Source organism: Diaphorina citri, unplaced genomic scaffold, assembly GCF_000475195.1.
Source record: "Diaphorina citri unplaced genomic scaffold, Diaci psyllid genome assembly version 1.1 scaffold103, whole genome shotgun sequence".
Classification (NCBI taxonomy): Eukaryota; Metazoa; Arthropoda; class Insecta; order Hemiptera; family Psyllidae; genus Diaphorina; species Diaphorina citri.
The window spans coordinates 270,112-283,482 of record NW_007377540.1 but is presented as its reverse complement, the minus strand read 5'-3'; the positions used below and the strand labels follow the sequence as shown (position 1 = coordinate 283,482).

The window sequence follows — 13,371 nt, the reverse complement described above, 5'->3', positions numbered from 1 at the left end:
GTTCGCGCTCTCGTTCGAGGAAACCTCCGTGAGTTGTGGTGGCGAGGTGATACTGTATGAGGGTGGTAACACATGGGCCTCCCTCACCTCCCCTAACTACCCCGACCCACCACCCACCCATGTGGAATGTACGTGGACCATACTCGCCCCCCCACACAAGAAACTACAGATTGAGTTCGATGAGAATTTCGACCTCAAATCCAGTGCAAAGTAAGCGAAGACTGATTTTATTTATTTACTTTCTATTACTACTGTTATTGCAAAGCTATGTATTCTAGTACGTAATGAGGAAAGTATTACAATCGGTCTAAATATTCAAAATCGGGAAATGGGTGGAAATATCCGTTTTGGGGTCCCCTGATTCCAAAAAAGTGTTTTTTTTTTTTTTGAAGAGGTTTATAATAATAACATTTATACTGCTCGCATAGGATTGAAAATTCCATTTACTTCAGCAGTAGGTTACTAGGCTACTACTATTATTGATAATAATAACATTTATACTGCTCGCATAGGATTGAAAATTCCATTTACTTCAGCAGTAGGTTACTAGGCTACTACTATTATTGTTGTCGAATTCTCAAATATTTTGACAATGAAAATTCCATAGTCCATACCTCGGCTGGGATTGAACCCACGCCCTCCTGTTTACGAGGCGAGCGTCTTGATTACTTTTAATTTCGAAATTACCGGATTTTTACCTAAAAATTATTCCTTTATTCATAGATGTAAGACCGAATATGTGTCAAACGGGCGGCCTAATAACTTCGCCCCAATACCCCACGCCACTGTCCGAATACAAGAAGTTCTCCTATACTATTCGAGTCAGTGACGGCGCCAAGATTCGAATTACGATACTGGAATCTTATCTGTCCGGACATAGTGATGAGTGCGAGTTTGGAGGAACGCTTAAGGTACGTACTGAAGGGGGCACGGTTAGTCCAGTGGTACCAAACCGTCGATCGACGCCAATTCAGATCTATCGATGATGGATCCACATCGACGGCAGTTCAAAGTTATGCCTCTTACGCACTGATTCCGTACAAAGGACGGGCCAACCACGTGTGTACTGTTCTTCTCAAGTACCACTCAACGTTAGTGTGGACGCGGCCTTCTGGATCAAGTTCAAATCTAATGGCGTGGGAACTGCCACGGGTTTCACCGCCGATTATTACTATGGTAAGTAAGAGAACACCAGAAAGTAACCCGTTGAAATATTTGCAATCGAAAAACGAGTACAAATTTTGTCGATGATGGGATTCACAGGTAGACCAAATTCGTGTGATGTTCACACCAGACTTTTCCTTTCCCCTGACCAACTCCTCAGTGAATATCTCCCATCACAGTCTGAACAACAGTAAAGATACCTACGTGTTCAAATTCACTGCACTGCAGGGTTATCGATTAACCCTTGTGATGATGAACTATTCCAATGTCGTCTCCATGGATCCTGACACGGCCCAGCGGTACAGGGTTAAACTACAAGTGTATAGTGGTAAGTAGAATAGAAAACCTCCGTGACCGAGTGGGTATCACACTTGGTTTGCACTCCGGAGGTCCCGGGTTCGATTCCCGGCGGGGTCGAAGTTTTTTTCGGCTCTGTGTTTGGAGTTCGGGGTGCACTCAGCCTTGTGAGGACAAGTGAGTAGCTACTTTAATCGAGTAGTGACCAGTGGCAGCATTACCAGTGTAAATTGATGAGTAGATGAAACGAGCAGATACGTAGATAGACGAGTAGATACGAGTAGATGAAAATTAATAGTAAACTAGGCACTTAGTAATGCTGTGATACTCACAAAAGTCGTGAAAAAGCTCTCTGCTTTAACAATTCGAGATTTGATTTGATTGATATTTAGCACAGTGCCAAATAGTGTGATACTACCTTAACAAAAGTTGTATTTTACTTTCGGAATTTTCTCTCTTCTGAAGCTCGTTTCCGCTCTTTTGGTGTGATAGCACCTCTACTAAACCACAGGAAATCAAATAAATTTTCGCTTGGTCAAACTTATCGGTTCAACTTCAGCTAAATTTAAACTCGTATTTTTGACCAAGTCATAAGAAATCCCTATTTGCGGACGAAAAAAACGGCGCGAAAAATTTTCGGTGAGAAAAACTTCGCCATCAGCGGGATTTGAACCCAGAGCCTCCGGGTCGGGAGACAATACTCTCATACCACGAGGTACGTCCCCTACCTTTATAATAAACTTGAATCTTGATCTTCAAACTAAATCTTGTTATGTAACCCAAGGAACTTGTCCCACACTGGATTAAGCGGTGCTCAAACTTTTAAACTGGGGGAAAAGAAAGGAAACAAAATAAATACCTACCTTTGAAAAAATAAAATAATATAAATAAATAACAATAATAATAATAATATTCGTGCTGCTGGTTACTGACTGTTATGTTGTCTGTTAGAAAAATAAAACAAAGTAGGTACCTACCTATCGACATATCTTGTTGAAAAAAAAATCTCTTTCATTCAACACCCATCACCCACCTCTGTGTGGTAGTTTGTGAACCTCCTCCCTATAGAACAGTTATTATAGTCAATGCTGTATTCCCCTGTAGTGTATTAGTACTTTACAGCGATGAGATGGGTAGTGCTGCGAACGGCATGGGAGGAACACACTTGAGTAAATCTGTCTCGATACTCGGTAGCGTAGTGGACCCACTCGCTTGGTAAACAGGAGGACGAGGGTTCAATCCCAGCCAAGGTAGAATAGAATGTGTAGATTTGTAGAATATACCTTGTTTTTACTGCCAGCATAGGACTGAAAAGACCCTTTATTCTCGCAGTCTAAACCAGGTCTTACATAATACTTACATATTTGATTGGTGATTGGTAATAAATCACATATAAGAAATGGTAGTTAGTAGTCAAGACGGCCACCTGGTAAACGAGAGAACGCGGGTTCAATCCCAGCCAAGGTGTGGAATCCGTTCGAGAATTATGGAGGACCAAAATCTGTGTTTGAAGGTAGTTCAGTTAGAAAAATAAAACAAAGTAGGTACCTACCTATCGACATATCTTGTTGAAAAAAAAATCTCTTTCATTCAACACCCATCACCCACCCCTGTGTGGTAGTTTGTGAACCTCCTCCCTATAGAACAGTTATTATAGTCAATGCTGTATTCCCCTGTAAAGTATTAGTACTTTACAGCGATGAGATGGGTAGTGCTGCGAACGGCATGGGAGGAACACACTTGAGTAAATCTGTCTCGGTACTCGGTAGCGTAGTGGACCCACTCGCTTGGTAAACAGGAGGACGAGGGTTCAATCCCAGCCAAGGTAGAATAGAATGTGTAGAATATACCTTGTTTATACTGCCAGCATAGGACTGAAAAGACCCTTTATTCTCGCAGTCTAAACCAGGTCTTACGTAATACTTACATATTTGATTGGTAATAAATCACATATAAGAAATGGTAGTTAGTAGTCAAGACGGCCACCTGGTAAACGAGAGAACGCGGGTTCAATCCCAGCCAAGGTGTGGAATCCGTTCGAGAATTATGGAGGACCAAAATCTGAGTTTGAAGGTATGTAGTTTAAGTTGAACTCTTGGATTAAGCAATCTGATCGGCTAAAAAGTTTGAAATCAGCTGATCAGATTGCATAACCAAGAGTTAAACAACCAAGTTTAACCCCACTTGATCATTATAGAACTCCTCTGTTCGTTCAAAAATTGGAGGCCACAGAACCGCCCTGGCACCCTCCTAGACTTATTCCATTTTTTTTTTCTTGGCACTCTATATTAAGCAATCTGATCGGCTAAAAAGTTTGAAATCAGCTGATCAGATTGCATAACCAAGAGTTAAACAACCAAGTTTAACCCCACTTGTCCATTAGAACTCCTCTGTTCGTTCAAAAATTGGAGGTCACAGGACCGCCCTGGCACCCTCCTAGACCAATTCCCCTTTTTTTCTTGGCACTTTACTTTCACATTCTCGTTCTCCGCAGGCCTGTTTAGTCTCACATGTAAATGCATATAGGTCCTGCGAAGTTACTGAGCTAGAGAGTGTTACGTAACCACCAAAACCTTACCACGAGATTACTGTTCTTCTTCTTGTATCCAAAACTGTGTTTAAAGTTTAATTTTAATAATATTTTTTTAGTTTATTTATTTGTTTTTAAGTGTTTGCTACCCCCAGTTAATTTGGCAAAAGTGTTCTCAAAGCGTGAGTTTTCGACGAGTGATTTCTTTTTCAAATATCTAAGTGAAGATACTATGGACGGTAAAAACGGCGGCAAAAGCAAGAAGAAAGGCGGCAAGACCAAGTTTAAGAAAATCGTCCCCGTCGAGCCATCTGCATTGGCATCACCAAATGCTATCCCAGACACCCCACCCCCACCCCAGAACTCGAAAGTTTTCCTTGAGAAAGAGCGAGAGGTGAAGGAAAGAGAGGGTGAGCAACAGGAGGGGGGGAGTGTCACAAGTTGTTTTTTTTTTTTTTTTTTTTTTTTTTTTTTTTTTTTTGTAATCTGATAAGCGTGAGATTTTTTTCGACGGAGATTCAAATTTTGACTGAAAATCTAAAATAAATAAAAAATACATACCTACCTAGGTAGCTACAATCTTTACTACATTACACGCTCTATTATAAATAGATCTAGGTACCTACCTACTAAAAAAAAATAAAATATAAATAAAAACACACAATAAATAAATAAATAAGTCATAATGGGTAGTTATCTACTTTAGCTTACCACTTAAAAAGTAAATAAAAATAAAATAATAATAAAATGCCTAATTAAGTAATTACCTACAGGAAACAAATAGAGCTATTGGCCCCAAGGTCCATTTTCAAATGGAGTTTAGAATACCCCCCGTGAGTAGGTACTGGTAGGTAGCAGTTTCTAATCTAATTAATACCTCTAATCCACTTATCTCTGTAAAGAACATATATCAATTGCATACCTCTCTATGTCACCTACAATGCTAGAAAATAATACATAGAATTTAAAGAAAAAATTCTCAAGGTAGAAACACACTACTATCCGTCACATATTGTTCGTAATTTCGTTCAGGACAAAGATGTAGCTCAAAGTTTGCCCATAAAATTGTTCGTAATTTCGTTCAGGACAGCGACACTACTATCACGTCACGTGACGTGATAGAAGTGTGTTTTCAACTTTCTCCCTTTAGTTTTAAAGTACAAAATATCGATTGATTGGATAGGTCATAGGATAGGATCAGACAGTGATTCATTTTATTTTTATTTATTGTAATGGACATTATTAATGTTCTTGTTTATGGACATTTATGGACTAATTAATGGACAAACTCGGCAGTTTTCCAGCGGGAACTGCAAGCTCATTCAGTTAAATGAAATTAGGGCTGGGAATTGGAAATGTAAATAGGTGAATACGTATAGGTACAGCTACTTTACATAGGATTACGTAAGGCCGGTAAGGCGTGCTTACCTAATTATAAAGCGTTGCGTTGGAAGAATTATTCCAAAAAATCCCTTAAATTAATGACGGTAGGTATCTACCTATCTAAAATAATAGAAAGTAAAAGCAAATAACCAATGATAGGTGTCCACCACGTCTTTTTGAATAAGAATTTAGTTACATAATCGTCTAAGTCTAAGTAACAAGAAATTTCAAGTCTTTTCCTTGTAGTTCAGTAAAGTGTAGAAATCACTCTTGAAAATGGTCAGTACGGGATCCCCATTGGAGCATGCGGGCCCAAAATCTAATCAGTAAATGGGTAAATGCCCTTTACATATGTATTGAACACATATCCATTAAATTTCATCAAAATCGAACGTACCCCTTAAGGTGAAATAAACAAACGAAGAGACAAACTATTCAAACTAAATGTAAAATCGACTAAATAAAATGGATAAAAAATTAAATTTTTTTTTTTTTTTTTTTTTTTTTTTTTTTTTTTTTTTTTTTTTTTTTTTTTTTTTTACGGTTCCGTGGTCATCCAGCCAGGTTGTCAATTTTGTGGTTTTCTCTTCCAAATTAGAGGGGTCCTTACATATACCTACTATTAGTACCAATGTTGTTGAGATAGGAAATGATTTTTTTCCCCTGCTTTATTTAGTGTGGAAGGATTCTCCAAAAGGAGCTTCCACCCAACCCCAGATTAACTTTTGACTGGTTATGATTAGTTGTGTTTCGGCAGAGGTCAAAGACCTTATAATTTTCACCCGCATGGTGTGTGGAGGTAGTAAAGAAACCTCTCGAAAGCTTTAAACAATCGGAAACTTTTCCTCAATAGCAAAATTTTTAAATTATGCAATAGTTATTTCTTTAAAATAGCAAATATGAGAGTCACGTGGTCTTTTTTAGTCCAAACATAACGTATACATAGAAGAGGGTCCAACTAAAAGAAGGTGTACGTGCGTTCTGATGGTTATGTAATTGCAGCCCTTATGTCATAGGTTCATGTACACGTGTCTTGACTGACATTCCAGAGGTCCCACGTTCGATTCCAGCCACATAACCTTTTTTTTTTACTAAAAGGGTTGTCGATCCTCTCCTCTTTCCTTTCTTCTAAGATAGCCCTTGTGTCATAGGGTCATGTACACGTGTCTTGACTAACATTCCAGAGGTCCTAGGTTTGATTCCAGTCATATGGATTTTTCTCCATATGAACGTACACCAGCCTAGTTAGCCAGGTTGGTAGAGCGTTTGCCTTTTAAGCGCTAGGTCACGGGTTCGATTCCCGGGCCGGGCGGATTTCATCCTGAACTGAAACGTACAAATCAAAACAAAAACGTAATCAAATCCAAAATGGATTCCAGTCATATGGATTTTTCTCCATATGAACGTACACCAGCCTAGTTAGCCAGGTTGGTAGAGCGTTTGCCTTTTAAGCGCTAGGCCACGGGTTCGATTCCCGGGCCGGGCGGATTTCATCCTGAACTGAAACGTACAAATCAAAACAAAAACGTACAAATCAAATCCAAAATGATCGAATAACGTAGAGCTGATTTTTTTTTTTTTTTTTTTTTTAACCGTAGTTTTGATAGATTATTCAGATTACCTTGAGGCTTGGTTTACATATTTTCTCAATTTACATAAAAGTGTGTTAGAGCTCCTCGCTGAAGGTCCTTTCTCTGGTCATGTCCACACCGTTCAGCGGTTTTGTAACCGCGTTAGGTGATTATGTAACCGCTTAACTTTTCTCTCGCTGTAATAGAATGAAGACGGTCGCGCGTCGGAGGTGTACAAAAGACAGGTTTTGCCCCCCCCCCCCAAGCTCATGTTTTGATAATAGGGAGGGGGGGGAGGGTTACAAAATACGGGTTTTGCCCCCCCCCCCAAGCTCATGTTTTGATAATAGGGAACTGTAACAACGGAGGTTTTAGGGGGCACGGTTAGCCAAGTGGTAATGCGCTTGCTTGCCATGCAGAAGGTCCCGGGTTCGAATACCACCAACCACACAAATCGTTTTTCGATTGCAAATGTTTCAACGGGTTACTTTCTGGTGTTCTCCCCCCAATAACTAAATGGGAAGTATTGTGTCGTGTCTCTTCTCGCCCATCTGATGAGGCACATATTAGTACGGGTCCCAAAATCAAAGAGAAGGATGGAAATCAGACCAGGAATACCTACTCCTTTTCAGTAGGACAAACACTTTTATCAAAGTGTTTTTCATTAGATAATTGAACTAGTGGAGTGAGTTCTAGGTTTGAAAGTAACGATTTTGCATTTAGACTTGTCACTTTGTTCCGCGATTAGATTTAGTCAAGAGTAAAGGCAGGTTGTCTGGTCCAAATTGTTAACTTGTCGACAAAACTGAAAGTCATAGGTAGTATAAATAAGCCACATAACCTACCGGTCTAAAATATTATTTCTTACCAAACAGACTCATTTTAATTTTCCACATTATTTTAAAATTGTCTTCTTCACGTATTTAATACAATGGTCCAAGGACGCGACTGTAACAATTTGGTAAAAATCGGATAGTCACCCATCCTGATATTAACCAAAGCCTTGTTACTTAACCCTCATTTCAAGGAAAATATTGAGAAAGTTGTGAACAAAATATCTCAAGAACTGTTTGTCCTAGAGAAATGAAATTTGGTATGCTATCCCGGTATGGTCCAAGGACGCGACTGTACAATTTGGTAAAAATCGGATAGTCACCCATCCTGATATTAACCAAAGCCATTGTTGCTTAACCCTTATTTCGTATAAAGGTACGTACTACTCATTTCGTGGAAAATGTTGAAAAGGTTGTGAACAAAATATCTCAAGAACGGTTTGTCGTAAAGCGATGAAATTTGGAATGCTATCCCGGTATGGTCCAAGGACGCGACTGTAACAATTTTAAAAATCGGATAGTCACCCATCCTGATATTAACCAAAGTCATTGTTGCTTAACCCTTATTTCGTATAAACGGTAAGAGACATCGAAAACTTTTGGTCATTCGGATGTGAATATTCTAATCAATGTGATTTTTCACGCCGAATCGAATGGTGCTACTTTTAGTACTGTCTCACTTACGGTTATAAAAAAAAAAAAAAAAAAAAAAAAAAAAAAAAAAAAACTACCTACTTTCTAATTACGAAAATGAATCAGACCTAACTTAATAGTAATTTTTTGTTTGTTGTTCACCACGTATATTAATTAAAACTGATATTTTCTTCTTTTTCTCAATGAATGAAGAGCGTTGTAGATTTTGCCTGTTACGTAATTCAAACTTGTTTGTGACTGTCAATGTAAACATTCAGAGCACAAAAATGTCCGTGCTGAACCATTCGTTCATCATTTCCCGCTGTGAGTGTTCTCTTTTCGTGTCCGAATAAATGGAAGACATTCTAACTCCTCCTGATACACCGGAAAATACAAAGTCCTCGCGTAAGTCAGTGAAATATTCCACGCTCCCTGGAGCCAGCTCCCTCGCCGTCATCAGCAACGAGAAGACCAACTTGAAGTTTGGAAGTGTTTTCAGTCTCTCCTCCCAGTCTGACCAGAGTGAGAAATCCCCAAGGAAGACAAGTATCTCGTCTCCCGAGGAAAAACAAAAGCGCCGCCGATTCAGCTTCCTTTCCGACAAAACCGAAAAGCTAGCCAGAAAACTAAGCATTAGTAGTGAGAAACTAGATAAAAAGTCTGCGAAACAGAGTACTGAAAAGGTCAATGAAAAGCCAGTGAAGAAATCTAGTATTGAACAAGTGAACGAGAGAGGTGTTGATGTAGAGTTCAGTACAAGTGCTCCCTTAGAGTCTACTACCAGTAAGAAGTCACCCCTCAAGTTCAAACTTCTCAAGAAGCTTTCCTTCTCCAAGAAACCGAAGACCAAGGAAAAGCCAGTGAAGAAATCTAGTATTGAACAAGTGAACGAGAGAGGTGTTGATGTAGAGTTCAGTACAAGTGCTCCCTTAGAGTCTACTACTAGTAAGAAGTCACCCCTCAAGTTCAAACTTCTCAAGAAGCTTTCCTTCTCCAAGAAACCGAAGACCAAGGAGGAATCCAGTGAAGATACTATGGACGGTAAAAACGGCGGCAAAAGCAAGAAGAAAGGCGGCAAGACCAAGTTTAAGAAAATCGTCCCCGTCGAGCCGTCTGCATTGGCATCACCAAATACTATCCCAGACACCCCACCCACACCCCAGAACTCGAAAGTTTTCCTCGAGAAAGAGCGAGAGGTGAAGGAAAGAGAGGGTGAGCAACAGGAGGGGGGGAGCGTCACAAGTTCCCCCTCCATTACCCCGACCCCCCCTACACAGTCGGATACAAGTTTACTGAGCACGCCTGCGCAGTCACAAGACTTGGACTCTGCTACTGATAACGATGAGACTTATGATACGCCTATGGGGACTTCACCAAACAGTTCAGTAATGAATCAAGCGCCTGGTGATAGCGACCAAGACTTGGACGTAACTTTGAAAGAGAATACTGAACTACCTAGTGCCGCCGCCGCCGCGAGTGACGTGAAATCCCCGAGTGATTTAAAGAAGGAAATCCTAAGCATCACGACACCGATTGTAACGGAAGCTGGACGTAAGAAACACAACGAACCCAAACCTTTCACTTCACCCAACTCATCTTCCAACGGTGAAAAGGAAACCGCTGCTAGTCCGAACACAAGCGTAGTGGCGGGGAAGACAAGTATAACCAATGGTTCATCCAAGGAGGTGTCACCCTATAGTAAAATGCCAGACAAGCGAGAATTCCTCTACAAAATCCTCGTGATAGGAGAGTTAGGTGCCGGTAAGACATCCATTATCAAGCGCTATGTGCATCAGTTCTTCAGTCCACATTACCGTGCTACGATTGGTGTGGACTTTGCTCTGAAAGTGCTATCCTGGGATCATGAGACCATCATTCGGCTGCAGCTATGGGACATTGCAGGACAGGAGAGATTTGGCAACATGACCCGCGTCTATTACAAGGAGGCGGTGGGTGCGTTCATTGTGTTTGATGTGACCAGGGCTGCCACATTCGATGCTGTTCTCAAGTGGAAGCAAGACTTGGATGCCAAGGTCACCCTACCAGACGGCAACCCCATCCCTTGTGTCCTACTGGCCAACAAGTGTGATCAACCCAAGGAGGGCATTGCGAACAATCCGGCCAAAATCGATGAATTTATCAAAGAGCACAACTTCTCCGGCTGGTTTGAGACGTCAGCCAAGGATAACATCAACATCGATGATGCTGCCAAAACTTTAGTACAAAAAATCTTGGAAAACGACAAAGTCCAAGCGAATGGTGACTCCCATGCTACCAGTGAAGCTGTGTTCTCCCTCAATAGAAATTCACAGGAGACCAAGAACGGTAGAAATTGTGCCTGCTAGACTGCATACCTACTGGTCACTGGTTCGAGACCAGACTATTCCTTATGTCCTTTATACTTAGGAAAAGTCAATTTAGTGTTTTGTTTTGTAAGTATCTCTTCTTTAATATTTTTTCTCGAGTCAGTATTTCCTTCGTAAAGCTGTATTCTTCGCTTTTGTATCACTTCTCAGGAGTACCTACCTACAGACTTGTTTACAATGTACTCCCCAATCTAATTAATACCTCTAATCCACTTATCTCTGTAAAGAACATATATCAATTGCATACCTCTCTATGTCACCTACAATGCTAGAAAACAATACATAGAATTTAAAGAAAAAAAATTCTTAAAGTAGAAACACACTACTATCCGTCACGTCACGTGAGCTCATGGGGGAGTCAGAAAGATGTAGCTCAAAGTTTGCCCATAAAATTGTTCGTAATTTCGTTCAGGACAAAGATGTAGCTCAAAGTTTGTCCATAAAATTGTTCGTAATTTCGTTCAGGACATAGATGTAGCTCAAAGTTTGCCATAAAATTGTTCGTAATTTCGTTCAGGACAGCGACACTACTATCACGTCACGTGAGCTCACGTGACGTGATAGAAGTGTGTTTTCAACTTTCTACCTTTAGTTTTAAAGTACAAAATATCGATTGATTGGATAGGTCATAGGATAGGATCAGACAGTGATTCATTTTATTTTTATTTATTTTAATGGACATTATTAATGTTCTTGTTTATGGACATTTATGGACTAGTTAATGGACAAACTCGGCAGTTTTCCAGCGGGAACTGCAAGCTCATTCAGTTAAATGAAATTAGGGCTGGGAATTGGAAATGTACATAGGTGAATACGTATAGGTACAGCACTACAGCTACTTTACATAGGATTACGTAAGGCCGGTAAGGCGTGCTTACATAATTATAAAGCGTTGCATTTGAAGAATTATTCCAAAAAAATCCCTTAAATTAATGATGGTAGGTATCTACCTATCTAAAATAATAGAAAGTAAAAGCAAATAACCAATGATAGGTGTCCACCACGTCTTTTTGAATAAGAATTTAGTTACATAATCGTCTAAGTCTAAGTAACAAGAAATTTCAAGTCTTTTCCTTGTAGTTCAGTAAAGTGTAGAAATCACTCTTGAAAATGGTCAGTACGGGATCCCCATTGGAGCATGTAAAATAATAGAAAGTAAAAGCAAATAACCAATGATAGGTGTCCACCACGTCTTTTTGAATAAGAATTTAGTTACATAATCGTCTAAGTAACAAGAAATTTCAAGTCTTTTTCCTTGTAGTTCAGTAAAGTGTAGAAATCACTCTTGAAAATGGTCAGTACGGGATCCCCATTGGAGCATGCGGGCCCAAAATCTAATCAGTAAATGGGTAAATGCCCTTTACATATGTATTGAACACATATCCATTAAATTTCATCAAAATCGAACGTACCCCTTAAGGTGAAATAAACAAACGAAGAAACAAACTTAACAAACTAAATGTAAAATCGACTAAAACTTGGACTTTTTTTACGGTTCCGTAGTCATCAAGCCAGGTTGTCAATTTTGTGGTTTTCTCTTCCAAATTAGAGGGGTCCTTACTCCTTACATATACCTACTATTAGTACCAATGTTGTTGAATTAGAAAATGATTTTTTTTCCCTGCTTTATTTAGTGTGGAAGGATTCTCCAAAAAGCGCTCTTCCACCCAACCCCAGATTAAGGTTTGACCGGTTTGTTGTGTTTCAGCAGAGGTCAAAGACCTTATAATTTTCTCCCGCATGGGAGTCATGTGGTCTTTTTCAGTCCAAACATAACGTATAGAAGAGGGTCCAACTAAAAGAAGGTGTACGTGCGTTCTGATGGTTATGTAATTGTAGCCCTTCTTATGTGTACTCCCCCTCTAACAAGTCAGGTAATTTATTGAAGACGAGATTACGTCTTAAATTTAATGATGCCTATTTTATTTAACTTATAGATTATTATTAGGTGATACATATTTTAACTTGGATTTTTTCCGTCCTTTATTCAGAGGAAATGCGGGTTCGAATCCCTTTGTTGATGTATTTTTTGTTGTACCGACTTCTTCGGTTGTATCGACTTACCAAGGTCGAGTGTTGATTATTTATTAGAACTATTTTGTTGTTTTCAATTCAATGGATTTTATGTGTTTAATGGATTTTAATACCAGGAATATAAAAGGGTACCTACCTACTACAGACCCAAAACATAAATGCCCAATATTTATGTGATTAACAGGGTAAATTGGTTATACCTACTTAAAATTAACTAGAAACATTAAAAAGGTACCTCCATCTGTTAGTTTTATTATTAGATATTTTATTTTTATTTAGTTATAAATTAGAATACATTATTTTTTAATATATAAGAAAGTAAAAAAAGAAAAAAAAATAGCAACTCATTATTTTTACTGCATTTATCTATTTTTATTTGTATCAAAAATAAAAATACCTATATAAGCACCATAATAAATTAAAATAAATAAAAAATACCTATATAAATAATTTTATTACTGTTTAAAATTATCAGCAAAGTTTTTTCTTGGAATTATTCATTTCTCAAGGTTCCCTAGCAAATGTGTTCCATTTTTATTAATATTTTGTAATTATTATTA

General features: G+C 38.9%; 1 protein-coding gene and 1 long non-coding RNA gene across 2 annotated transcripts; one reads left to right on the top strand and one right to left on the bottom strand.

Annotated features, from left to right (window-relative positions):
• Window positions 1–3,998: 3,998 nt before the first annotated feature.
• LOC103524537 (ras-related protein Rab-44) lies at window positions 3,999–10,964 on the top strand. The gene is made up of 3 exons (XM_017449658.2): window positions 3,999–4,173; window positions 8,625–9,100; window positions 9,263–10,964. Exons 2-3 carry the CDS (start codon window positions 8,765–8,767, stop codon window positions 10,754–10,756), a joined length of 1,830 nt encoding a protein of 609 aa, XP_017305147.1. The 5' UTR covers window positions 3,999–4,173; window positions 8,625–8,764; the 3' UTR covers window positions 10,757–10,964.
• LOC113465421 lies at window positions 4,656–11,154 on the bottom strand. Its single transcript, XR_003390146.1, has 2 exons — window positions 10,980–11,154; window positions 4,656–4,868 (listed from the first exon to the last, which is right to left on the bottom strand). It is a non-coding gene; the product is annotated as an uncharacterized LOC113465421 (long non-coding RNA).
• Between the last annotated feature and the right edge of the window lie 2,217 nt (window positions 11,155–13,371).

What these genes read in the sequence shown, in the direction of transcription:
- LOC103524537 (XM_017449658.2), top strand. Translation starts at nt 8,765, where the DNA reads ATGGAAGACATTCTAACTCCTCCTGATACACCGGAAAATACAAAGTCC. An exon ending in AGAGTACTGAAAAGGTCAAT is followed by an intron (nt 9,101 to 9,262) that starts GAAAAGCCAGTG and finishes CCGAAGACCAAG; the next exon opens with GAAAAGCCAGTGAAGAAATC.